This window comes from Aspergillus brasiliensis (genome assembly GCF_001889945.1).
Source record: "Aspergillus brasiliensis CBS 101740 unplaced genomic scaffold ASPBRscaffold_5, whole genome shotgun sequence".
Taxonomy (NCBI): domain Eukaryota; kingdom Fungi; phylum Ascomycota; class Eurotiomycetes; order Eurotiales; family Aspergillaceae; genus Aspergillus; species Aspergillus brasiliensis.
In genome coordinates, this window is record NW_027137446.1 from 388,889 (window position 1) to 413,253 (window position 24,365).

The 24,365-nt window shown below is 50.8% G+C and overlaps 9 protein-coding genes across 9 annotated transcripts; 4 read left to right on the top strand and 5 right to left on the bottom strand.

Moving 5' to 3' along the window:
* Positions 1-407: 407 nt before the first annotated feature.
* Positions 408-4,560, bottom strand: ASPBRDRAFT_42100 (putative PHD finger domain protein). Its single transcript, XM_067624735.1, has 2 exons — positions 1,815-4,560; positions 408-1,762 (listed from the first exon to the last, which is right to left on the bottom strand). The coding sequence occupies exons 1-2, from the start codon at positions 4,268-4,270 to the stop codon at positions 682-684; spliced, it is 3,537 nt and encodes a 1,178-aa protein (XP_067479653.1). The 5' UTR covers positions 4,271-4,560; the 3' UTR covers positions 408-681.
* Positions 4,425-4,840, top strand: ASPBRDRAFT_538421 (uncharacterized protein). Its single transcript, XM_067627132.1, has one exon. The coding sequence runs from the start codon at positions 4,579-4,581 to the stop codon at positions 4,798-4,800; it is 222 nt and encodes a 73-aa protein (XP_067479654.1). The 5' UTR covers positions 4,425-4,578; the 3' UTR covers positions 4,801-4,840.
* On the top strand, positions 4,725-5,845 carry ASPBRDRAFT_64813 (uncharacterized protein). The gene is made up of 4 exons (XM_067628496.1): positions 4,725-5,112; positions 5,181-5,189; positions 5,266-5,340; positions 5,424-5,845. Exons 1-4 carry the CDS (start codon positions 4,893-4,895, stop codon positions 5,513-5,515), a joined length of 396 nt encoding a protein of 131 aa, XP_067479655.1. The 5' UTR covers positions 4,725-4,892; the 3' UTR covers positions 5,516-5,845.
* Positions 5,846-5,971: 126 nt separating this feature from the next.
* ASPBRDRAFT_124106 (N(6)-L-threonylcarbamoyladenine synthase family protein) lies at positions 5,972-7,445 on the bottom strand (the record flags this gene model as incomplete). The annotated part of the gene is made up of 2 exons (XM_067617664.1): positions 5,972-7,256; positions 7,330-7,445. 2 exons carry the CDS (start codon positions 7,443-7,445, stop codon positions 5,972-5,974), a joined length of 1,401 nt encoding a protein of 466 aa, XP_067479656.1.
* Positions 7,446-7,745: 300 nt separating this feature from the next.
* ASPBRDRAFT_150399 (uncharacterized protein) lies at positions 7,746-8,701 on the bottom strand. Its single transcript, XM_067619318.1, has one exon. It carries the CDS (start codon positions 8,418-8,420, stop codon positions 8,058-8,060), a length of 363 nt encoding a protein of 120 aa, XP_067479657.1. The 5' UTR covers positions 8,421-8,701; the 3' UTR covers positions 7,746-8,057.
* Positions 8,702-9,536: 835 nt separating this feature from the next.
* Positions 9,537-13,418, bottom strand: ASPBRDRAFT_538463 (DUF3433 domain-containing protein). Its single transcript, XM_067627133.1, has 2 exons — positions 11,568-13,418; positions 9,537-11,491 (listed from the first exon to the last, which is right to left on the bottom strand). The coding sequence occupies exons 1-2, from the start codon at positions 13,288-13,290 to the stop codon at positions 9,657-9,659; spliced, it is 3,558 nt and encodes a 1,185-aa protein (XP_067479658.1). The 5' UTR covers positions 13,291-13,418; the 3' UTR covers positions 9,537-9,656.
* Positions 13,419-16,270: 2,852 nt separating this feature from the next.
* ASPBRDRAFT_123951 (phosphatase PAP2 family protein) lies at positions 16,271-17,379 on the top strand (the record flags this gene model as incomplete). The annotated part of the gene is made up of 3 exons (XM_067617650.1): positions 16,271-16,304; positions 16,378-16,610; positions 16,678-17,379. The coding sequence occupies 3 exons, from the start codon at positions 16,271-16,273 to the stop codon at positions 17,377-17,379; spliced, it is 969 nt and encodes a 322-aa protein (XP_067479659.1).
* Positions 17,380-20,166: 2,787 nt separating this feature from the next.
* ASPBRDRAFT_195124 (citrin) lies at positions 20,167-22,498 on the top strand (the record flags this gene model as incomplete). The annotated part of the gene is made up of 4 exons (XM_067620831.1): positions 20,167-20,346; positions 20,462-21,655; positions 21,723-21,885; positions 21,948-22,498. The coding sequence occupies 4 exons, from the start codon at positions 20,167-20,169 to the stop codon at positions 22,496-22,498; spliced, it is 2,088 nt and encodes a 695-aa protein (XP_067479660.1).
* Positions 22,499-23,129: 631 nt separating this feature from the next.
* Positions 23,130-24,256, bottom strand: ASPBRDRAFT_175479 (DUF5321 domain-containing protein). The gene is made up of 2 exons (XM_067619805.1): positions 23,711-24,256; positions 23,130-23,626 (listed from the first exon to the last, which is right to left on the bottom strand). Exons 1-2 carry the CDS (start codon positions 24,162-24,164, stop codon positions 23,427-23,429), a joined length of 654 nt encoding a protein of 217 aa, XP_067479661.1. The 5' UTR covers positions 24,165-24,256; the 3' UTR covers positions 23,130-23,426.
* Between the last annotated feature and the right edge of the window lie 109 nt (positions 24,257-24,365).

Consider the following 24,365-nt stretch of genomic DNA (forward strand, 5'->3'; position numbering starts at 1 on the left):
AGGTGAAAAGGGATGAGAAGGCGCGCGCGCGACGCAGACCGAGGAAAGTGCTAGTGAGAGGCAGAAAAATTCAACAACCGAACCCGATAGCTATCCGACGCGGATACCAGAAAGCCAGAAAGTTAATATGGCTCTGATCTCCGAGAGATTGATAGAGAGAAGAGAAGGGAAGGGATAAGGGAGGAAGGAAAAAAGGATGGATGGAGGAGAGGATGGAAATCGGTGGTGATGATGAAAGAAGGGGGAGAAACCGGGAAAGAAAGTCGAGCGCGGCGAGTCTTCCATAAGCCATTCTGGACCGCCCGCGGCTCTGCCGTCGTGCCAAGGCCGTCCTTCATACAACGGCCATTCAATGCTGTCCATTACAATGGAGTAGTTACTATCTCAACAGTAGAATCTAATTGAATGCGATTGGACAATGATTACATTCTGTGAAGTTCATTACCTGAGAATGGCTACTGTTCTAATCCACCAAATTCCCAGTTTCTGACCTACCCAACGCCTACCCAGCCTTATGTTTGTTCCCTCAGCAGCAACAGCAGCAGTAAGAGGAAGACGAGGAAAGAAAAGCAAACATGCAGAAAGGGGAAATCCGGGAAACGCAAAGAAAAGAAACGATGTGTAGGTGTGTAAGGAATGTTCGCTCAAAACCAATGATATCTCCGCCATCTGTACGTCTAACTATTTGAATCCGCGCCAGCGTCGTCGAGTCCGATGTACCTTAACATTCTGTTGCGTCGGTGCATCGCCTCCGTTTGCTGCTTCGTTCGATCCGTTAATCATCTGTGCTTCCAGCTCTTCATCTTCAACCAGGTCTTTTAGTTCTTCCTCGTCTAGCTCGCTGAGCTCCTCGCTCATCCCTCGCATCACATCTCGCCCGGTCCACCGCTCCTCGTGGATGGTGGTACCAATGGGATCGAATGGTTGCATATACCACTGGATGCCTCCTTGCGCCAACGGATGTTGCTGATCACCTTTGAAACTGGGTGGGGGCGTCAACGGCCCTTTCTGAGTCTCCACTGGTGGCTTGGATGGCTCAACACCCCCTTTCTCCATGGCTCCATTTTGATTGGAATCGAGTAGTTGATCTTCAATGGTAGGCTGTACCACTGTGGGCGCCACATTTGCACTTTGAGGCTCTCTAGTCTGCATATCAGCGGGTGCATCCTCCATGTTCGTGTCCTGCTGTACTTGAGATTCAGTAGAGGCCTCTGTAAGTTGGGACTCCGCCGCACTAGGTTCGACAGGTGCATCTGTTTTGCGAGGCACGTCGGCAACACCAGCAATATCCTCAGGCTCGGACTTGGCAAATACATCCATTTCCTCGACCTTCTGCTCTGTACCATTTGGTGCTGCCAATGCTTGCTCATAGTTGGCTTGCTCTGGTGCCTCGACTTCGGAACCCCGTCTGGACATGACGCTGTTCTCCAGCATGAGATCAAGCTCCTTCAGTTCCTGTTCGAATGGCTTGCGGTTTAATTCGCTCTCCTTCCTGATCGCATCTTCTAGCGAAGGTTGAATGGCTTTTATTATCCGCTTGGCAAGCTTCCTCTTCTCGCGTTGCTCTAGGCTAAGTTCCGGAGCACGACCACTAATCTGCATCTGAAGCTCAGCTGTATCCCCAGCCGGTTGGACTCCAATCTCGGTGGTGAACACATGGGCCAGGTCAGCGGAGAAGGTAGCAACCGATGGATAAAATCGTTCTTGTAGCTTGGTTCGAATAGACGCCAGGCCTTGTCTAAAGATACCTTTGCCGTCAAGCCTGCAACGTCGTTAGACCACGTAAGTGTGTAAAGTAGAAGGATCATGCTTACCCTTGAGCTTTCTCGAATATTGGCCAGAGCAGAGGAAAAATGGGAAAGTAGACAGTGTCAACAATATTCTTAAGCGTCTCCACGTCCTTCAGCTTTTCTCTCTCGCGATTCTTCACTTCATCACATAGCATCCGCAATCGGTCTAAATCATGGTAAAGTCTCTCACCAAACTCAATACGTCGTTGGAGTCTCTTGCTCCCAGGGACTCCCATAGCAACGTAGTCCCTCCTTGTCATCTCCATGGACGAGAAAGTTTCCAGCTGTAGTTGCAAACGTTTCAGTAATGCAGCACCCCGCCTGGCCTCTCGTTTCAGCGTCCAGTATTTGCATGCATCCTCAGCATACTGCTTCCTTTGCCGAACACCGAAACGCTGCAGTGAGGCCACAACCGAGTTCAGCACGACCTGAGGTATCACAGGGGCCCCGGACGGTAGCTTCCAGATAGTCTTGGGCACAGTCGGTCGCTTGCGCTTGTTGCCGCCAACAGTCAGGGTAATGCGGGGTGTATGTGTGCGATGTCCGTCCTCATCCCCAAGGTCGCAACCAAGAGGATGCGTAGGTTCCAAGGAAAGAGCCGCCGCCTGGCTGTCTCCCCATCGGCGGCCTTGCATCGTATTCCTGTAGTACTCTATCGCCTCAGCCGTAGCAACATCTGTTCCATGCTCTCTGCGCCATTCCGGAGGTACATGCTTGTCACAAAAAGCTTTGAGTAGATGGGAGTCCATGACCGCCGGGGTTCCATGGCCAGACTTCATCTTCAAATAGAGCTGAGCCCTCCGTGCGCAGGTGACATGGAACGCGACGAAGCAGTTTTTGTTACTGCATTGTATAGAGGCACCCATCCTCTGGCGACAAATGTAGCAGTGAAGCTTCCAACGACTGCGAGGCACCTTCTCCACGTCCGTGATCGGTTCCATAAGAGAAGGATTACCAATAGAGACCTCGGGGATCCATATCGCACACAGGAGATGAGACCACTTCGAGGAGGTAGTCTGCTTGAAGGCGCCTTCGGTATTTGGACAGAAGATGCAGTTAACCGACCCTCTTCCAATCAACTGACATTTGCGACACAGCCATTGTCCCTCAGGAATGAACGGCACCCCGTAGCATTCCTGATGGACTGCCAAATCGCAACCATCGCAGAAAACAATCGCATTGGAGTTCTCGCAGTCACCATCGTCGCAAATAGCACATTTGCTGTCTTGTTCCTCACCCGGCGCAGTTTCGCCATTAACCGCCGCGGCAGAGCTCGAACGGGGACGTTGTGTTTGAGGAGGCTTGGGATTAGGCTTCGGTATACGCTTCTCTAGGATGTGCCACTCCTTCTCGATCTTGGTCATGGTGATTTCAAAGACTGCCGGCTTGATCGGCTCCAGCTGGTCTTCTCTTCGCTTCGCATTATACTCCTCCAGCCACTTCTCATCTTGCTCATCCATATCATATTCCACCCGGCCTACAGCAGCATTGACCTCTCCTTCTGAAGTGACAGGGTTTGCCGAATCTAAATCATCTTCCTGAGCACCCTCTGTCATGCGGATCAACCGACGGTCATGGCGGAGGAATAGATCACTTTCTTGATACCCTACACTCGCCATAGTGCGATCAACATAGTTCTGCTGACCCACTCCGGGCTGATCGTAGAAAGTGAACGGGTCGCGTAGGCGAAAAGAGGGCTTCGGCAGCGTCAGCCTCTCGCGGGGATTTGGACCCGGAGGTGGAACATTCTTCTGTTGATGTGTGATGCCCAAGGCGTTAAGGATGGCTTCAGGTCGACGAGGAGGACGGCCGGGTCGGCGTTTGATTGGAGTTGGTGATGAGCCATTTGTATGGGCGCGAATCAGCTCCGCTATTGGATCCTTCTCATTCGTCTTCTCGAGACCGTTTGGCGACAGGATATGAGCAATAGATGCTGTGGGAGGTGGGCGATCCACATCCTCCGCATCAAAAACCGCGAATTTCGCCTCAATATCTAGATCCGGATGGAATTCCTCCCAACCACGCTCCTCTCGCGGCTTGTAACCATCCCCTTGTTGTAGAGCAAGTGCAGCCGCCGTCGACGACCCAAAACGGCCCCGGTTCTGACTCTTCTCTCTTCTCAGACGCGCGGAGGGAGGTGTAGTCGGAACAGGGGGTGGAGGCGGCGGAGGCAGTTGGACAGGCTGAGGTTGAGGTGCTGACTCTGGAACTGGAACTGGGCCATTGCGACCCCGAGAGTTGGAAGAATTACGTCTGACGGCTGGAGCCGGCTTGGGTTTCGGCGGATCCCTCACCTCCAGCTCGATGTATCTCCCACCACCACCCGGTCCGCCAGGGACATATTTTCGCTTCTTGAGGGGAGGGCCTTCGTTGGTTGCGGATGAATCCGAGCTCGAGGGAGGTTTCAAGGTCACTCTAGTCTGGGAACGGGAAGGTCTGCTGGGCGAGCGGTGGTTCTTGGACCACGAGAGAGGCGCCATAGTTTCAAATAAGGCGGGAGTAAGCGCGAACAGAGACGGATAGTAAGTCAGCTAGAAAGGAGTTGGTGATAGAGCGTCGCCGAGCGTGCCGCTCAGCCGCACGTTCTGGGGATTCCCGACAAACGGCACGTCGCGCCGTAAAGCAGACAGAAAACGGGGAATCAAACGATCAAGGGTGAATAGAGCATGGCTCCTCCAAGCCGCCAAGGTCGGAAAAGACAGTACTCGACAGTGAATGTGGGCGACAGCAGAGAGGGGGGAAGACGCGCAGGCCGCGAGAGGGCGGGAAGTTGACCAGATGCTGGCTTATGATAAGCAAAGCAACCCGCTTGGCTGGCCGTCGGGCCCCCAAAGGCGGAGAGAGTCTTAAGCCGCTCTCCACATTGGCGCTGCTTCCCGCCGACCTTCCTGCCTGTCAATCCAGTCCCCTCTTGATTTACCTCCAAAAAGCTCTCCCATTCACAGCCCACTTTGTTGTTCTGTTTACCGTCTACTGGTTAGACAGTCTACAGAATGAGTGGTCCCGGTGAAGAGCGGTAAGTCAATCACTCACCCTTTTTCTGACTGAATTAAATCATCCTCTTCTCGGATCTTCTAGTCTGACAACAACTCACTCGTGGGTATGGATTCTAGATGGCGCGGAGGTCGCCCATACGACCAGAACCGCCACTCGGCGCAAAGACACTCCAACGCCCGCACCATGAGCGCGCATGGTGGGTCTCGGGGAGGACAGAATAATTGGGGAGATTCGCGTGACCAGTTCGCTTCCGGGCCGCAGCAGGAGCAGCATGTCCCCGTGCGAGGCTTCAATGCCGCGGAGTCCAAGGGAGCTCTGAAGAAAGGTCAGTTGAGACCGAACCTTATAGGAGGATTCAACCCCAGCTGACATATGACCCGCGTTGGACTCTAGGACCTGGAGGTGCGCATAATACTATTGCTGCTCACCCACGATTACCTATCCCCACCGTCGCTAACCTCCCCCATCTCCTCTCCAGAACCAAGACCTTCCTATTACAAGCCGCAAGGAAAGGATGTGAACAACCGGGCGAGCGGACCCTGGGGCGCAAAGCGTAGGTGACCACCTAAGAAAATTGAGCGGGAGACAGCACAAAATATACGAACAATGGCCTAACTCGCATGAACAAATATCCAGCCAACCAAATGGCAAACGGAAAGGATTTCTTCCTCGAGCTTCGGAAGCAAGTAACGGCGCTGCAGCAGGGCGGCACTGTTGCAGGTGGTTGACAGGATGAGAGGTTTACAAGAATTACTGTACAAAGTCGACCGATGCTGGAAACTTCAGGCGAGGTTCAGGAGATCTGAAGAGCCCGAAATGCTTGTCGCTGCTAGTGGATGGATGTGGAGATGAGCTTTTCCTCCCTGGTGATAGGCTGATAAGCTGTCACCTCTGGAAAACGGGGTTCGCAATAACGGACTCGTCGCAGACAAACTGGTGCAATCTCGAGCAAATCGGATCTGCATCATGTTCTGTCTGTGTTAAGGTAGCACCTTCCGCTTGACTTGCGAATACTAGTTCATATGACATGGAATGAAATGTACATGATTATACAAGAGTTGTTAAACTGTAGTTGCGAGCAAAGCCCAGTAAAAGTGGTGATACATTGATTGTAATCTATATACAGGTGATAAAAATACACACTCGAAGAGTGAAGTGGTAATAACACCCCTAAGGGTCTCTATCTATTGTACAAAATGGTCCTCAGCTCTCTCCCACCCGAAAGGCCCCAATACACCACCATCCCCTTCCCGCGGATCAAGCGACCACTTTCTGATAGCACGAGAGGTAAGATTCGTGCGCCAACCCGCCTCGAACATCTCCATACCAGCCCAAGCAATCATAGCAGCATTATCCGTACACAAGTACGGCGGCGGAGCGACAAGCCCAACATGCCCGAACCCGCGGGCATCGAGGAACGAGCGTAACACAGTCATGAGAAACTGATTCGCCGCAACACCACCGCTAACAACAAGAGTTTTGACCTCTTTCTCCGGCCCTTGTTTAGCAAGACTTTCCAGCGCCATAATAGTGCGCGACGCGAGATGCTCGAAGCTAGTCCGCATTGCCTCACGAGCGAGAGCTATACGCTCCTCGTGGCTTATCGTTTGACCGGCTGCCTCGCGGGCGGAGAATATCCTTGCCAGTGTACTGCCTATGAAGCAGAAGCTGTATTGCAATTGACGGCTGTGGGCCCATGGCTCTGTGAAAGACCAGCCCCAAGGGTTTTCTCGTGGGATGAGCTCATCATGGCGGGATTTGGGAGCTTGGTAATCGGCGTAGTCGGCTTTGCCGTTCGGAAAAGCAAATTCTTCTAGCAATTTCCCGTACATGGTACTTTTGGACGTCTGGAGGAGGAAGGGAGGGATGATTTCGCGAGAGGCCTTGTCTAGAGCCTCCCCAAGAGCTCGGTCCACTGTTGAAGCCATAATTTCGTGATCGGTTAAGGAGGAGGACTTGACTAGCATCGTATGGCCGCCGGAGGCGAGAATAGAGAGGAAGGGAAATTCGGGGGTGATGGGCTGCTCTGACGCCGTGACATCCTGGCTGTTCTCTTGGGTCTGACCACGGTTCATGCAGGAAACAAGGCGAGGAGTCAACAGATGAGCCTGCATATGATGAACTCCAACGAACGGCACCTGCCATGCGACGGACAGCGCTTTTCCTGTATCTAGTCCGACGAACAGATTCGAGCGGAACCCTGGTCCCCTAGTGGCGCATACAAAATCGGGTTTCCTGCGCAATTCCGAATCACTGGATACATTTATCGTTTGTTGCTTCTCGTGCTTCGCGACGGGCAGGTGAGCGAGTGCTTTGTGGACCAGACTTGCGATATTCTCTTGATGCGATTCGAGAGCCACGACCGGGTGGATGCCCTGGTACGCGCTGGTGTCGCACGTCACCTTGTCAAGGAAATGGATTTGGACGGCATTGGATTCCTTTTCGACGATAGCTACCGATGTGTCATCGCTGAATGGATCAAAGCAATTAGTTAGCTTGCTATCGCGCAAGTTAAGTTCGGGGCGGACTAGTTTGAGCGCACCAGGACGTTTCGATGGCAAGTGTGAGCAGCCCGCGGCGGCTTCGAGGTAGAAGACTCCACCTCGGAGCAGTACACAAGCCTTTGCGTAATGCTGAGGTGGAAACTCTGCTCAACATTGGAGATGATTTGAGAGACAATGGAAGAAAGGCTGAAGCAAGCTTTCTAAGTATGGCTTGTCGGCGGGAAAACTAAAGACTATCGGGATTCTCCTCGCACGGGCCATCGAAAGCCGGGGCCGCCGCCGCCACCGTTTACTATCAATTGCTACGGTCGGTGTGAACAAGGCAGACAGAATTACCGCTGTTGAGACACTGCATAAGCGTGTATACGGATCTACCACAAGGAAGCGTTGAATGCAAATGGAGCCATAACGATCGTCATTGGGTCAGCCCAAGGTAGGCCCTATACTAAGTACAAAACGCCGGACCGTATCATCACATCATGAACATAACAGGTATCATATACACGCTGAGTCTATCCTCATTTCCACCAGATGCATTCATCTCAGTCCTTCCGCTGCGTTCAAGGACATCGGCTGCCCCGCGTCATCAGACCTACCCCGAGCTGTCGTTGCGCTCCAAATGCCGGATCGACTTATCACAACCGCATCGGGGCGGGGAGGACGCAGAGAACGTGGCGTGTCAAAGGACTCTTCGGATGCCTGGCCCAAAGTTCCTGCCGATCTGTCTTTGCTCGTAATGTTGGTTGTAGCGACATCAGACTCGTCTTCATTCACGAACCATCCAACGTCGTTCGTCTCGCGTCAACTTGGTATAAGTGCCATAGTACTCTTCGGGGTTCTCGATTGGCGTGACACAGTGGACAGTGGGAGTGCCTTTGAACTGAATCCGCTTTTCTGCATGACTCGAGGCGCCAGAATGTTTCTTGAGAATACTCTTAGACGAGCACGAGTTGGTGTAGGCGTGGCTTGGAATCTGGAAAGACGAGAACCGCTTTGCACTCGGGCTGGCAGGGGAAATCGGAGTGCGCGGTATCGCGCTGGGAGACTTCAGGGACAAAGGCTGACGAGAAGTGTTTTGCGCAGCAGAGGTGCACAGCGAAAGCTTCGGTCTTGCGTTGCGAGCGATCATATTGACACTGGTGGGTTGGAAAGATGTTTGAATGCAAAAGGATATCTTGTTCTTAGGGTGGAAGAATTGAAGTAGAGAATAGGCGCAGAGAGCAGCAGCAGAAGATTATCAAGGAAGAACACTTTGATCAACAGAGTGTTTCCGAGGGGGCAGGCGTGTAAATGATACTATTATTACTCGATGACGTGCCAAACAAGAAGCTGAAAACAGATAGTCGCCTGGACCAGCCAAACGAACTACTCAAGGATGAAAATAGAACGAAAACAAAAAACCCAGCAAAGCCCAAAACAAATTGTGTGTCAAGAAAAGAGGAAGAACCCTTAAGCCCCGGGCTAGCTGGGCGGCTATATAGTTGTTCGACCTTCATTGCTGGGGAAAACCCTGGTGGTGGGGAGGAGCAAAGGCGAGGGGTTGACCTGGCGATGGATGGCAAACTATTTTAAGAACTTTGGGTCAGGAGGGACGCTTTGCACCCATCCACAGTCCATGATTCGTTGTCACTCAGCAGGGACCTCGCGACTAGGTGTGATGAAGGGGTGACTTGTGCCTGATCGTGCAGCTGCTCGGCGCTTAGAATGTGATGAACACTAGTCATTGGCTGCCGGTCGCCATCCCCCCTCGTCAACCACCCGGCATCTTCGCAATTTCCCGCAGTTGACGATCGGAAGCTCCCCTCACCATGAAATGGACAAGCATTCTGCAGAATTTGAAGTGCCGAATGAGATGATTGTTTGCCGTGGGCTTCGGAGCACGCCTGGGCAAGCGTGTGGAACATTGACGGCACATGCATATGGGCACACCGACATCACACCCCACGACTGACCCATTGGTTCTCATTGTTCGTATCCCAATGGCTTTCTGCGTCATTCCAGATAGGAAAAGCAAGATGCCTGTTCGCAATGTGTCGACAATCTTGCTAGCCAGCCAATACGAATGATTGTGGCTCGAGAACGGCACCCAGAGCCAAGGGGCCCAAGCAAGAATAATTCTTCTCATTCCTGGATTCCATGAGTTGAGGTTGTCTTGATGTCCGGATGCCTAATGTAGAGCTTCTTCCGGGGTCATAACATGGAATGAAACCCCTATAGCGATTTGGAGTACTATCCCTGAGCCACTGCTTATAGATCAGAGGTCTGCCTGACCAGAAAGCGGATGCATGCCGGGACCCGAATATCTAGGGCAAAAGAAGCCGCTAAGATGTCAGAGATGATGGGAATAATCATGCTATGAGTGCCATCATCCGTTTTGATCCCTCTGGTCATCAGAAGTCACCCTCCGCAGAAGATTTCGGAATCTGTTTTTCGACGCCGGATTGATCTGCTGTAACTCGATGGTAGAGGATCCGCTGTCGCGGCGAGAATTGTCTTCATCCAAGACGTACTTCCACTGTCCATCGGGCGTTTCCTGCCTATTGAGCTTGTATCGTTTGTCCAGATCGACAAAGTGCTTTTCTCGATCGCCTTCACTCCAGGCATATGTTCCTTTGAAATCGTTCAGAACTTGTCCATGGATAACCCAAGGGATGATGGAGCCGATGGACCGCGGGATGCGAGGAAATTTGAATCGACCTCTTCGTGTAAGGAAAACTGAGGCGACGACGCACCCATCGAAGACCACGATGATTAGGACATACATGAATGATGCGAACGACGGGACCACAGCCCAAGACATGTTGTAGATGATGCCGTCCTCGATACGAGCAGGAGGGTCCTGAAGTTGAAAGTAAGTATCCCGTTCAAGGGACAGATCAGTTGCAAATATTGTCCGGTAGACATTGCGGGAAGCAGCTTCTAAGACATCTGCAGTAACAACCGTTGTATTGGTGTCCAGAATGCGGTAGAGGTTTGCCGTGAGTGCGCCAAACCAGTCAGTGCTGCTTGCATTGTTGGTTTCCTGATGCGAACCGTTGTAAGTGACGCTCAAGGGGCTTGATAGCGCGAGGTTGTAGTTGGCCAGGTTTGTTGTTCCGTTGCGCAGAATCGCATCATCTCTCACAAAGGTGCCATTAAGAGGAACATGGTACTGTATGTACCCATCGGAATTGAATCCAACGGAGAAATTCTGCATGATGAAGAGGGATTCGCAATACAATGCGACTGCAGTATCGGGTGTAGTTTGTAGATAGCCACCTCCGCTGGGGTAGGCAACCACGACGACAGCGGGCTTCTGACAGCCACTTGATTCTGCAGACGTCGGTGAAGCGAAGAAGCGAACCGTCAAACTGTCTACCTGGCTAGCCTCAGTGTCTTGGATCGTGTCTATTCGACACTCCGTATCTGTTTCGTTGAAAGGTGAGTATTTCCAACTGGCCACCATTGATACCGGGTCCTCAGAATAGCTGTCGTTGATCGAAAGCTGTTTGCATGCTAGATCAGCACCAACGCCCCGTATAGTGCCTCCAACAAGCGATTCCGAAGATGCGTCCGTCCATGCAGGGAGAAACGAATAACTGGATGTAGTCCAAGCGAGTACCGAGGTACCACTGTAGACGCTGCTCTTGATGATGTCAAGTTCGGGGACTATTGATGAAGATTGTCTTAAGGCGATTGACGCATAGCTGTAATTAGATTTCATCTCAGCATCCGCCCTCGTCGGACCAAGCTCATGTTGAAAAAGGCCGCTGGCCAATATGCTCATTGCGGTGTTGAACATACACGCCACTCCTACGAGTCCCAGCAAGAAGTGGCGGTAACTGAACCATTTGAAGAGTGAGGCAAGAGGATTCAGCGATCCGTACTCGAGCAGTAGTGAAGACGCGGCGGATGCGCCTCCCGCCTGAAGAACGGACCATGGTTCTAATACGCTCAGGTAGCGGTATATCGAGAGACATATTGCCCTGATGACAGAAGCGATTGCGGAAGGGATGAGTTGGAACAACGCTGCCAGACTGTCTGAGGTAAGATAAGTCAAGGAATGGAATGCCCCGTCCCTGGCACACAGCACGAATATCGTCACGATACCAGCAAATGCCGCTATGAAGAGGAAGATTTCAAGGGCAAAGATTGGTATCAGGAGGAAGTGAGGTCTCGGGTCGGGTTTGCCTTGGAAGATCTGTCTTTGAGAGCGAGGGACTAAAACAGAGTCAATATATCTGCAATACGAGACTCCTTACCCAGGTCAATCACGATTGGTGCAATATAGACTTACCAGCAGATGGCTCAATACAAATACGGGGAGGCTCAGACGCTTGCTGCCAGCGGCAAGTATAGTTTTTGAGTATGGTCCTCAGTTGCCTCGTTGACAACTGATCTAAGTTCAAATGAGAGAGACAAGAAGCATCGATGACATCAGCCATGATACCACACATCGATGCGATAGAAGCTGGGTCACTCCGAAGCATATTCGGGCGACGCGGGTAGGTGTAGGCCAAATACAAGACCACTACCACTCCGAACAGGAGGATAGCCTCGGATAGGAAGGACTGCACCGGGCCAACTATGATGGCCATCTGATGTGTCACATGAGAAGCTTTCACATAGTGTGACTGACTGGTGACATCGAAAATCCTGTTCATCAGAGGTACAAAAGCACCTTGAACGCTAGTTTCAAGCTTCGAGATTAAATCGCGCTGAAGTGTTGAGGGTCTAACCGGCTTCTTGTTGAACGAGGAAGTGCCATTGGTGGAAGCCACCTCTTGCAGGATTATGCTCTTGAAATGCGTGGTATTGAGAGAAGCTCTCGACACCTCTGTAGTCGAATTTGGATGGAGATCAACAATCGAAAGCGAACCGTTGACTTGCACTGAGATACCGGCTTCCGAGGTCTGGTAGACAATCTTGCATCCAAATCCATTGACCTGATGGGTATAGTCAGAGCTCGAAAAGTCAGATTTCTGACGATCATGTTCGATGGATTTGTTGAGGCTGACGTCTACCGTCAGTCCAATCAGGTCGAAAGAAGCACATTGCTTGGTAATACTAGTGGTGGATGCGTTTGGCTGCCAGTGTGAAATCTGCACGGATGAGTTTGTCGGCGGTATGGTGATTTCCTCGCTGAGTTCCAAGGAGCAATTATCGGCCGTTGACACGTCGTAGAGGTTCCAGATCAAGGGCTGTCTAGTGGGCGATCCAATACCGAATGATGAGGTATTGGAGGATACAGCAATGGTTAAGGCATCATCCACGTCGATATCGGTACATGATAACTCTGCCCAGTAGATGGATTGGGTAAGTTCCCACATTTTCGTATCGTATTGAATATCCAATGGTATAGCTACCGGTGCCATGGCATACTTGCTCGATTCGGGTTGAGTATAGGATAGGTCCCGATGGTCTCGAATGCTGGTCGTGTTCTCGTAGTTATTGTCCACCAGGGATCCCTGTTCTTCGAGGTTCACGATCGTCGGCCACGTTTGAAGGTGCTGGTTTTTGTAAACCGTAGCATCATCCATGTTGAACAGACTACTTTGCAACGACGGGAATACCAATTGCAGGAGGATACTCAGGATTGAGATGCAGACCGCAATCCAATGACGGTTCCTCATGGCAAAGAATGGCGCGGTGGTATAATGACCGAATTCATAGTTGAGAAGAAGCACGTCGGCCGGAGCTCCCTGAGGTCTTGATAGTTGGAAGTAGGGTTCGAGCCGAAGAGCGTCATATTCAACGAGGGACCATAGGACTGCGATGATCATACTCAGGATCGTAGGGACGTAGGTGTAGGCGAATTTTCGGGTGTCGGTGAGTTGGTCAGTCGAAGTAAAGAGACTGAGACTGCCTTCATTGTTGCCCAGTTGTCGCAGGAACTCGGTCACCAACAGCATGAAGAACATAAGGCCGGCCAAAGGAATCAAGTATTGTCGGCGCAAGGTCCGTGGAAGCCATCCTGAAGTCCGGATCTGAGGAGCATCGCGGGTAAGCTCTGTCATCATTCCTCGGTCCTTCACATCTGTCAAAATTGCCTAGCATAGATCACCGGAGGGATATGGCTGGTATCGAAAACCAGTCACCGCATTCAACCGCGATTCGACATGGCTGGAGGAAGTGTTCAGGAGTGAGACGCTCGGAGATGAGGGAGCCACAAAAGGGTAAATTCCGGGTTGCCCATCGACGAAGTATCCCAACTAACTGACTCGTCGGCACTATGTGATAGAAGAAACGAGGAATTCAGGGTCCTCTTCTTCCGACGATGCGGCTGGTTGCGCGAGGATCCGGGCTGGCGGGAGAAGAGTCGACGAGGAATGAGATAAGAAACGAGCCCGGGTCGTGGTGCTTGGAAGGTGACGAGCCCCGGCGCCAAAACCATTTTAGAAAAATAGCCAGTTTCGGGGTGGGCAACTTGGCCCGTTTGGGGTTAATTTATTGCACCGGGGCCTATTGGTACGTGGTCCGGGTGGAGCGCCCACTTGGGAGGAGAGGGGAGTGAAGCCATGAAAGGCCACCAACCTCGCCTTACGATCCACTGCATTTCGCAGTACGTAGTACGTAGTAATTCTGGCTAGGACTTCTAGTCCCCTTTCGACGCGGGATGAGCGCTGTGGTTAACTGGCCAAGTCTTTCCTCTGCCGTCAGCAGTCTGCATCTCGGTGTACTCGCAGTCCAATCAGTCCATCAACTTCTCAGTATAGTGGGTCGTGGCCCTGGTTGATCACTGTGACAGCCCTGGAGAATATCCAGGACTAGGCATGATCGACGGTCAATAAGTTGCATGATGATGGTCGCAAAAAGGGTGCTGCAAAGGGTTCAGACTATCAAGATGGAACAATGGGGACGTGAAGTGATGGGTGATGGACGATGGTGGACACTCGCCATGGCCGAAACTTGGCGAGGCAGAACATGACGAATCTTCTGGTAGCGCTCAAAGGCTTGGTATTTTTAGCCGCTCTCAGGCCCCACCGAGTGCCGTCCCTGTTTCTATCTAGCGACCTGGTGATCTTCTTTCACTTTGACGCCTATAGATATGTCGAGTTACTGCCTACAAAGTCTGCGTCGAGGGAGATTATGACCAGGGCCATTCTTGCATTGCCTATTTTTGACGGTCGCAGCAAGTCTTGAGCCTAGTATTCTTCAATTGAACAGCAAGGTCTGCCAGCATGCCATTCGCGCATCTGCTGATAAGCTTAAAATCGCTCCGCATAGGTCCTACTGACCTTAGCTTACGGAGTACATCTCATTAAACAGATTTGCAAGATCTACCATAAGACATGTGTCGCACTCATCTTATAGGGTGATTAGTGGTGGAATTACTATCAGCTAGCCCGTGACTTGACGCTCGTGTTTGCTATAGGGTAGCGAGGTGAAGATGGTCTGGACATATGCTGTCGATATTCAGAGCCTTCAGAGTTGGTTTAATGTACTCTATGATATACTCGAGCAACCAACCTGGACAAATCACATATAATGGAACACATACAATAAAAAGCGAACACATGGTTTTTAATCGAAGTACGGCTGGCGAACGTAATCTCAGAGTCATGAATTTTTGATGTACTAATATACTCTATGACGGGGTAAATAAATGTATGACCGCTTCCTCTTCTGCCGGCCGACGGTTGAGCTCTTCCCTATATGATTTTATCAACAGAACTATTTAAGATAACATACTACCTATCTGGTGGGGAAGTCAGGGTCAACGGCCGATCCTTTCACGAGAAGTATGCACAAGTACCATCTGATAGTGTTCAAGTTTTGGGCTTTGCGCCAAAAGAGGCCAAAATAATTGTTCGGATGTTGGAGCATTTGTCGAGCGAAAGGAATGGTTCAGGACCCACGTATGCTGTCTATAGTTTGTATGCAGTATACAGACCTACTTTGTACTTATACTAATAGTATTTGAGCATGATGGTTCTAATATGACTGGTGTTGCACAGAAGAAGACTCAGTTTACAAATACGAGTTATATCTCGGTGCCAGTCACTTACGCTAGGATGGCTCCTATCGACAAACATGAATAGGATGAGCAAACTCTCCACTGTACCACGCACATGGACATCGACAGTAAAGCATCCCTATCTATCTTGTTCAAAGATGGCAAAGCCCTTACTTAGAAGGAAATATAACATTGATGAGAAAATGATCTGGTGATACAGCGAGGATCGGCGAAGCTTTTGGTCGAAGGAGTTAGTGCGCGGTAGGAACCAATAAAGCGCGATCGAAAATCACTTGGCTCTCTGGGCGTCACTACCCGTACTACTATGATCACCATCTCGGTCAATGTACTCCGTATCTGTAGCTGACTTGGATACGAACTTCTGCACCGTTTGACATCCAGCCTTACCCGTGATGGTGGCTGAAACGAAGAGCAGTGGCAGCCCGATTCGGTCATCGGTTCCTTCGGATACGATGGATCCTGGATGAACCGCCGCTAAATCCGGGCCCAGACCAGTGTGGCTCTCAAAGGAGGTAAATCTGGTCACTACCGCGTGTGGCCTACGTACCTCGGTGTCTCCATAAATTCTTGGAAATCGTTAGAGCGTTCATGGTTGCTGGACAAGGTGATGGGTCTGCCTTAGCCCAGCAGACTAGTCGAACTCACCTGCCCTCCGCCCTGTTTTTTTACTTTTCCCAGGCGCCTTGCGCGTCGACCATGCAAACACACCAAACCCCACCAGGCGCCAGGTATTCATGGAAGTATGGCAGCCACGGATGACGACAGTCTCTCAACTCAATTCTACGTTGTCACCCTGGTTCCCTTTTCCTTTTTCTCCGACTGGCTTCCCGGTACCTTGTTGCAAGACTTCAGACAAAGAAGGGCCTCTGGCGTCGGGCTCAAGAAAACAAATCAACTTCATTTGCTGGGCCCATCGTCTAGTTCCAGCGTATGCGAAGCTTCCGCCTGCAGTGCAGGGTAGCCTTGACGAAAGTACCGGTGTACATGACCCAATTCTGGTTTACATACCTTGAGCATCACAAATGGGCGCGGTAAAGAACATACTAGAGCCTGCTGGTAAGTTACTTCCCTTCCACCTGCAAATCCGCCTCATCCGAAGAGGGATACTCATGCTCTCTTCCCGCTGCAGCGATTGTGGCCGCCTTCACCGCAGGAACACTCATCAATCGGCGCAAGAATGCTAAGCTCCTCGCTACACCGGACGTCGAGTCACCACTGCTGGATGCCCCTTCAGTAGACATAAAGCCAAACGATGACGACTCTGACGAGCGCACAATCCGATATCGCCGAACCATACAATCCCGGATTTTAGCCAAGTTTCCCTTCTTGTTGGAGATATGGTACTGGCTACTTACATATTGGGTGAGATACCTCTCAATGCCGAAAACATACTTTTTATAGTATCACGCATCACTGACTGGGTGGGTAGATCTATCAAGGTCTAAGGGCGTTTTCCGCTAGAATGATTAGTGGCCACAAGACTATCTTCAACACCGCAGAGCTCCATGCCCTATCCATCCTCTCTTTCGAGCACTTCCTTCACCTAGATATCGAGCTATCCGTACAAAGGTATGTGCTTGAGCAGAAGCCATGGCTTATGGGATTTTTGGCTCGGGTATACTATTCACACATTGTCCTCGGTGTGATCTTCATAGTCTACTGCTATACCTTCATCCAACGAGACAAGTATCAAGCGATTAGACGTACGCTGGCGTTTGAGAATGTCATCGCCTTCACCATCCTGACCTTGTGGAGGTGCATGCCACCTCGCCTACTGCCAGAGGAGTACGGCTTCATCGACGTCCTGCACAGCAATGCAGGCGGCTCAGCCTGGACGCAGAACAAGTTCCAACTCACAATTGCAGCGATGCCCTCGCTCCACTTTGGTAACTCGATGTTTATTGCACTCTGCCTGTTGAAGTTCAGTCCGCATTGGTACCTTCGAGCTGTGGCGCCTATCTGGCCCATGCTCATGGGATTGACTATTGTTGCGACGGCCAATCATTTCATCCTAGATGCTGTCGTTGGTGCATGTGTGACTCTCACGGCATTTAGATTCAATAACGTCATGTTATATCTTCTTCCTGTGGAAAGAGCACTCTTCCGGTTGTTGCGTATAGAGAAGCCCTAGGCCGCCAGAGGTGCCTAGCTTGCCGGTATACATACAGTCTTGGGAACCTGGGGGTGGGAGAATATCCATAACGTCATTCGTACTTGGATCAATATTCTTTTGTGGGAAGTACATAGCCATCGTTAATCAAGATACACTTGGGTTACGACTCTATACAGGCACAATATCTCGCGTCAAAGTATCGTACAGATGAGCCTTGAAAGCTACCCGAAAGTAGGCACCACAGACACACGAGCATCCACCACCCGACCTTCTTAATCTCTCGTTCCGAGGTGGGCAATTAGGGTAAGATTACCTACATGGATGCCCGTATTTACAAAATAGAACCGAAGCCAGCGAGTGCACGTAAAGCCCGCTGCAGGCTAACCAGTATCTACCTTGTATACTGGTGGAAGAGGAGAAGATCATGGGACAAGATACGAGCCAGGACTCCGCAGTGTAAATGACATGAAAACTTTTGGTAGAAAGTAGTACATAAGTGTTGGAGATAATTCAATATTATGTATGGATTAGAAGGCATATATTATGCATGTTACTACAAATAATGATCACACTATGTCTGTATCGAATATGTTTGTTTTTGTTTGTGGATACTAGTCACTAACTAGTGCTATGAACGGTAAGTTGGAGTAAACAACTTATGATAGAACATGATGTGGGACTAAATCAGTGCTCGGTGTGTATTGGATATAGCCAGGTAGCTTGATGACTAGTTAGTTGAAGTAGTTGCTTGATGAGTAAGTATTGACTGACATGATACTCCTACCTAAGACTAACTAATTCTCGGTGAGAGAGTTGCCTATCTACTCATTCTAGTCGTATGAAGAAAGTCCCCTCCTGATCGCGTGAGAAAACAGCATTCGGAGAAGAACTGCAGGACGGAGCAAGGCCGAGGCCGAGACCTGGCAATGGAATTGCCTGGAGTGGAGTGGCGCCGTCTCTTTCTCTCGGAGAAATTATGGTCCCGTGTCTTTCCCACCCTCCCCTTGGTGCCTTAAGGCCTATAGACCATGCTTAGGTGTTCCCTTCCGGGGGTTTTCGGTACAACCTTCCTCTCCGGGATTCGTCTACGAATGTTGTTCAAATTCTTGTGCCTTTTTTTCAGGCGCACAGAACCTGCGGCTCTCCCCGTACGCCTTGACGACCTGCTGAGCCACAGTGGAAACAAGCCTCCCCGGGGTTCTCCAGGTTCGGGCTCGTTTAGTTTGGGGAATAGACACGCCCATGAATATGGGGAAGGTCTGATCCTTAGGTAAGATGAATAAACTATCAACTCCTAGTCTATCTACCTAGTTTCCTAGTTTCTCCTGCTTGTCCCGGGTCCCCACCGAGCCGGAGACGTCCTCGTGGAAGCAGCTCATCTCATTCGCGGGCGAGCCAAATGAATCGGCCCGAGACGGGGAGAAAGACTTCCCTTTTCTGTGTGTCAGACGGCGATGTCATGTGAAGCCCGGAGCGAGGCTTGCATTACTATGGAGTACTACACAGGATAACTCGTTTGATGTGCGGCGGCTGCTGTTCACCAGGAAACCCAAATCCGGGTCTGACTGACCCTCAGCTGTACGTTTGATGGCGTTCTCCGAGATCGGGTCGCAGGCCGCGTCTTGGTCGCAGATGAACTCCGATAGAGGGGTCGCATATCCCAGAGTTGCTATGGGCTCGTTACTCTCGCTGAAGAATTGAGATGCATCTTGACCACCCTACTCCGTTAGATAAACGGATTCGCTACTCTTGGGAGGGAAACGTTGGGAGTGCTTCAGATCCTGGTTGTGTGGCCTCAGGGGAACCCAGTGGTTGGTTATCATATTATGGAAGGTGGCCAAAGAGTTCCGGAGTTACCGTGGCACGCCGAGAGATGTTGTCCATGGCGAAGTCCGTGAGGGGGCGTGGATCGAGGGTGTGTCCCTTGGGTCAGCGTGGCTTTCCATTGTTTCGGGAGGACTGGTAGCTTTAGGACAGGAGAATTTTCTCTAGAAAAAGTTTGATTCATATGAAAATGGTAGCTCATGATCTATATGTATTCCCTCTAGCAAAAATCTCAGCCATGAAGGCGTGTGTATATATGAAGTGCCTCGTGAGGGGAGGGTCTTGCGTGCGGAGTTAAATAAGAAAGGAAGCCTCACTTGACCAGGGTTCGGGGCCAAGTCCGATGCATAAGGCCATAAGCATAAGAAAAGGCCTCACCGGCGCGGTTAATTAGATAACAGCCTGCATGCCAGCCAGGGGCGGTGAGATCGCCCGATGTTGCTGGTTGATTCGCCCTCAGCCCCAGGTCAGAAGGCAATTGGCAAAAAAAACAAAACTGAAAAAGACACTTTTTATCCGATTGTTCAGGTGAGGCTTGTGCTGATGAATGTGGAAAAGGGTAACAAAATTAGGAAAAAAAAGCAAAACGAAAAAATCAGATAAAACCCCAAATAGTCAATCAAAATTCTGTAAAAGTCAGGTTCTTGCCTTCTTTACTGCTGGGCCCCATTTTTTTCTGCGCAGCTCTCAGCTGTCAGTGTACGATTCACTCTGCCCACCCCCGGGAATTAAAATACTAATATTACTGATCGATCGATTATCGCTCAGGCGCAAAGCGCTTTCGCTCCCCGTTATTTTGTCTTGACTCCCCCCTTCTCCACTCCCTCCTCTTATCCCCAACCCCTTCTTATTCCCGGTACTCCCCTCGCTTGTCTGATTTGCGTGGTTTCCGTTCCGTTCTTTTGTCGCTCCGTTGGGTTTTCTTGGAATTGCATCTGTCATCTTTGGCGTTTGTTCACATAGATTGCTGTATTTTTCACCATGGCTAGTGTGAAGGACGCAGTCAAGGAATCCTTGGTGGGCACCTCCCAGGAGCCCCAGCCATCGCAGCAGATCAAAAGCAATTTCCTGCGCCATGCACGCAAAGATGAGGAGACGGGAGAGCTCTACATGAGCCAGGAGGATTTCGTGAATGCTATCGCTCCCAAATATGAAGACTACGTGAGTCATCCTGATCCTTGCTGTTCATCCCCCAGATTGTTGTGCTGTATGTGTCATACGATTCGCAAGGGTTCCCTGCTTGGCTAATGCATGTCGGTACGCTTTTTGACAATAGCATAAAATCAAACGCGAGCACTATGGCGTTCTGTTCATGGTCGCCGACAGGCGCAGATCCGGCAAAGTCAGCCTTGCCGACTGGGCTACCTTCGAGAACCTCCTGGGCAAACCCGACGCCGAGTACGAGATCGCTTTCAGACTGTTCGATACGGAAGGAACGGGCACTGTGAAATGGGACACTTTCAAGGCTGTGTGCAACCTGAGCAAGAGCAGCGACAGCATTCCGTTCGATTGGAACTCGGAATGGGCTTCCCTCTACACCGGAAAGACGAAGCACCGACATGACATGACCTACCCTCAGTTCTCTCAGATGCTTCGCGGCTTGCAGGGAGAACGCATCAGGCAAGCCTTCCACGCTTTTGACAAGGACGGTGATGGCTACATCGAGCCTGAAGAATTCCAGCGCATCATCCTCGAGACCTCGAAGCACAAGCTCTCCGACTATGTCCTGGAAAACCTCCCCAGTCTGTGCAACATCTCCGCCGGTACCAAGATTTCCTATGCCACCGTCCGTGCCTTCCAGAACATTATGCGTGAGATGGATATCATTGATGTTATTGTGCGTGAGGCGGCCCAGCACAGCGACGATGGCAAGATTACGCGCGCGGATTTCTTGAATGCTGCCGCTCGCGTTACCCGGTTCTCTCTTTTCACTCCTATGGAGGCCGATATTCTTTTCCACTTCGCTGGCTTGGATGCACCTTCTGGAAGACTTGCGCAGAAGGATTTCGCCAAGGTCATTGATGCATCGTGGCGCATGCCCCTCGCAGTTGCTGGACAGGCTGCATCGGATACCGCGCACCAGGTTGCTGAGAAGTCCAAGTCGGTGCTGTACAGTGTGTTGGAATCCGTCCATCACTTCGCCCTGGGCAGTCTTGCGGGAGCGTTCGGAGCCTTCATGGTGTACCCTATTGATCTTGTGAAGACCCGTATGCAGAACCAGCGCTCAACTCGCGTTGGAGAGAGACTGTACAACAACTCGCTGGACTGCTTCAGGAAAGTGATTCGCAACGAGGGATTTACTGGCTTGTACTCTGGTGTCATCCCTCAATTGATTGGTGTCGCACCCGAGAAGGCCATCAAGCTCACTGTGAACGACCTCGTGCGTGGGCACTTCACCAACAAGGAGAATGGAAAGATTTGGACTGGTCACGAGATCTTGGCTGGTGGTACTGCAGGAGCTTGCCAAGTTGTAAGTTTCATGCCGGGCAAATGGTTTCACTGAAGAGGCACAAGTCGCTAACTGCAAGTCTTTTTAGATCTTCACCAACCCTCTGGAGATTGTCAAGATTCGTCTCCAAGTCCAGGGTGAAATCGCAAAGTCTGTTGAGGGTGCTCCTCGCCGCTCTGCCCTCTGGATCGTCAAGAACCTGGGTTTGATGGGTCTGTACAAGGGAGCCAGTGCCTGTCTGCTTCGTGATGGTAAGCGATGACCGCCCCCGTCTTTCACTTGCTAGTGCCCATCTAATCCATTCACCTACCAGTCCCGTTCTCCGCCATCTACTTCCCTACTTATGCGCACCTCAAGTCTGACTTCTTCGGCGAGTCTCCCACTCACAAGCTCGGCGTCGTGCAATTGCTCACCGCAGGTGCTATTGCCGGTATGCCCGCGGCCTACCTTACTACCCCATGTGACGTGATCAAGACCCGTCTGCAGGTCGAAGCTCGGAAGGGTGAGGTCGGGTACAAGGGACTGCGTCACTGTGCGGCCACTATTTGGAGGGAAGAAGGATTCAAGGCTTTCTTCAAGGGTGGCCCCGCGCGTATCATTCGTTCATCCCCACAATTCGGTTTCACACTTGCGGCCTATGAGATCCTGCAGAAGATGCTTCCCATGCCCGGGTCCCAACCCGAAGTCACACCGGCTGGACAAATCGAACCTGGCGTCGGCCTGCAGACTGCCAAGGCTCCTCTGCCATACCTCAGATCCAGGAACGCCCTCAAGCTGATCCTGGATCTGGATCAGAACATTGGTCGCGTTCCCATTCCCTCGGCAGACCGTTGGCCTAAGTTCCTTCAGCAGTCAAAGCAATAGATAAGCATCTTCATGTTTTCATAGCGACGAATCTGTTCTTGTTTCCTTTTGTTTTTCTTTGTTTGAATGGAAATATTCTTTTGTCATACTACCCAACCTGTTTTCCTTGGTTCTTAGATTTCTGGCTTGGAGCAAAGACTTCCCTGTGACCTCCGTTTCTATGTACTACACAGACGCCATTTGCATTTGCACATGTACCAAAAGCAGATAGAAGTTTCAGGATGAAGAGTTGTGATCCGTTTCCACTTCAGGCCCGATTCAAAGCTGTTCTGGGGCAACCCTGGTTTGCTATATATTCTTGCAGATATTGTTCTCAGATATCCAAGATCAGGAACACGATATACTGCTGTACCAGCACTGTTAATTCACCCTGATTGCTATCACATTGTTCATTTCATGTTGTTTTTAGAACTTCTCCATAGACAGCCATCTAGAGACTCTACATCGTTCCCACGCTGTTCGTTTCTGTTTGCCTTGTGACTTGATCAAGATGTAATTAAGAATGTAATATTCTTCTCATAATATAATGGCTTGTGTTACAGATATATGACTTGTCCAGAACGCCTCCCACAGAAGGACATAATTGGGATACATGTGATGCTATGTGGGTATCAATTGAAGAGTAGGAGAGGTAACAAAGCATATTAGTGCAAAGTCAGATCAGATGGTGGCCACGCTCGAGCAAGTGAGGACTATATATAGCCAGTATGCTGTTCGAGGTTGTTGGTGCTGCTGCACTACTTTGGGTAGAGAAATGAACGAGAAACCTATTCTAGAAAGTTGCTGTACCCCTAATAATGGTCGCGGATTGAGCCCCGCTTGGCGTATAAGGACAGTTCATTCTCGTCATTCCGGAATAGCATCTTCATAGTAGCCTCGGGTGTAATCTCATAGTGGCGATGCTGACCATCAACAGACGCACGCTTGGCTAGAAGAAGTTGAGCTTCTTCTTTGACGGGCTATCAGCAGGTAGACCCTTATCTTGAGGCCCCTCAGCCGGCACAACAGGCTCCTTTATGATTGACTTCATAATAGATTGTTTCGGCTCCTCGACCTGCTCTTGCTGAGCTTCCGACGCGGCCGCCTTGCGATGCCATAATGAGTCTTCCGCTTCGATCTCGCGTAGTACTATATTGAAGAAAAGCCCCAAGTCAGTAAAAGCATACTTTCAAGTATGGTAGAGCGGCAGAGTAAGAGCGAGCAAGTACTGACCTTCCTCCCATTCTCTTTCCTTCGCCTCATCTCCCGTGCCCAACAATTTCTCCACATCGACCTTCTCCCCATTGTTCACCCTCTCTATAACCTCTCGAAGAAGCCTGATCTTCGCATCTGTCGATCGCGTATACGCCGCATATTCGTTCTTCAATGCGATCATCCGGATGGCCTGGGATCCGATCAGGATGAAGATGATGATGTAGAAACTTGCGGGGTTCCATTCCTTGGATTTCGGCTTATACGGCTTGGTCTCTTTTGAGCCGCGGTTTCGAATGAACTTGGGGATCATTGATGTCCATAGTGACGTTTGAGCGAATCTGGGTATCGACCTGGAAGCAGTGGACTGTAGACGATACTGTAATTGACTTGTTGGAATGTGGAAAGCGCCGGCAGGTCGGAGGGTTGGGACCGCTTGGGCCAGATGCCGAAGGGAAAGTCGTGTGGAATTCATGATGGAGAGGTCCGTCTTGGCGACTGTGTTGAATTGCGACGTCGAGATGCCCTCAAAGCTGCTTGCTGGCGTACCTGTACACTTGCTGTGGCACACAATTATCTGCCGCAAGAGTTCGGCCTGAGGCAATCGGATATTCGGAGCCAGGAGCCACTAGACTACTTTGGGGTTAGGTGCCGACTGGTTGCTGCGACAACGCGC

Bases quoted from the DNA above. Each gene is read 5' to 3' on its own strand.
- ASPBRDRAFT_42100 (XM_067624735.1), bottom strand. From the start codon at position 4,270: ATGGCGCCTCTCTCGTGGTCCAAGAACCACCGCTCGCCCAGCAGACCT. The intron at 1,763-1,814 runs GTAAGCATGATC...ACGACGTTGCAG, and splicing joins ATATTCGAGAAAGCTCAAGG to GCTTGACGGCAAAGGTATCT.
- ASPBRDRAFT_538421 (XM_067627132.1), top strand. From the start codon at position 4,579: ATGATAAGCAAAGCAACCCGCTTGGCTGGCCGTCGGGCCCCCAAAGGC.
- ASPBRDRAFT_64813 (XM_067628496.1), top strand. From the start codon at position 4,893: ATGGATTCTAGATGGCGCGGAGGTCGCCCATACGACCAGAACCGCCAC. The intron at 5,341-5,423 runs GTAGGTGACCAC...ACAAATATCCAG, and splicing joins CGGACCCTGGGGCGCAAAGC to CCAACCAAATGGCAAACGGA.
- ASPBRDRAFT_150399 (XM_067619318.1), bottom strand. From the start codon at position 8,420: ATGATCGCTCGCAACGCAAGACCGAAGCTTTCGCTGTGCACCTCTGCT.
- ASPBRDRAFT_538463 (XM_067627133.1), bottom strand. From the start codon at position 13,290: ATGATGACAGAGCTTACCCGCGATGCTCCTCAGATCCGGACTTCAGGA. The intron at 11,492-11,567 runs GTAAGTCTATAT...ACTCTGTTTTAG, and splicing joins TTGTATTGAGCCATCTGCTG to TCCCTCGCTCTCAAAGACAG.
- ASPBRDRAFT_175479 (XM_067619805.1), bottom strand. From the start codon at position 24,164: ATGAATTCCACACGACTTTCCCTTCGGCATCTGGCCCAAGCGGTCCCA. The intron at 23,627-23,710 runs GTCAGTACTTGC...TCTTCAATATAG, and splicing joins GGAAAGAGAATGGGAGGAAG to TACTACGCGAGATCGAAGCG.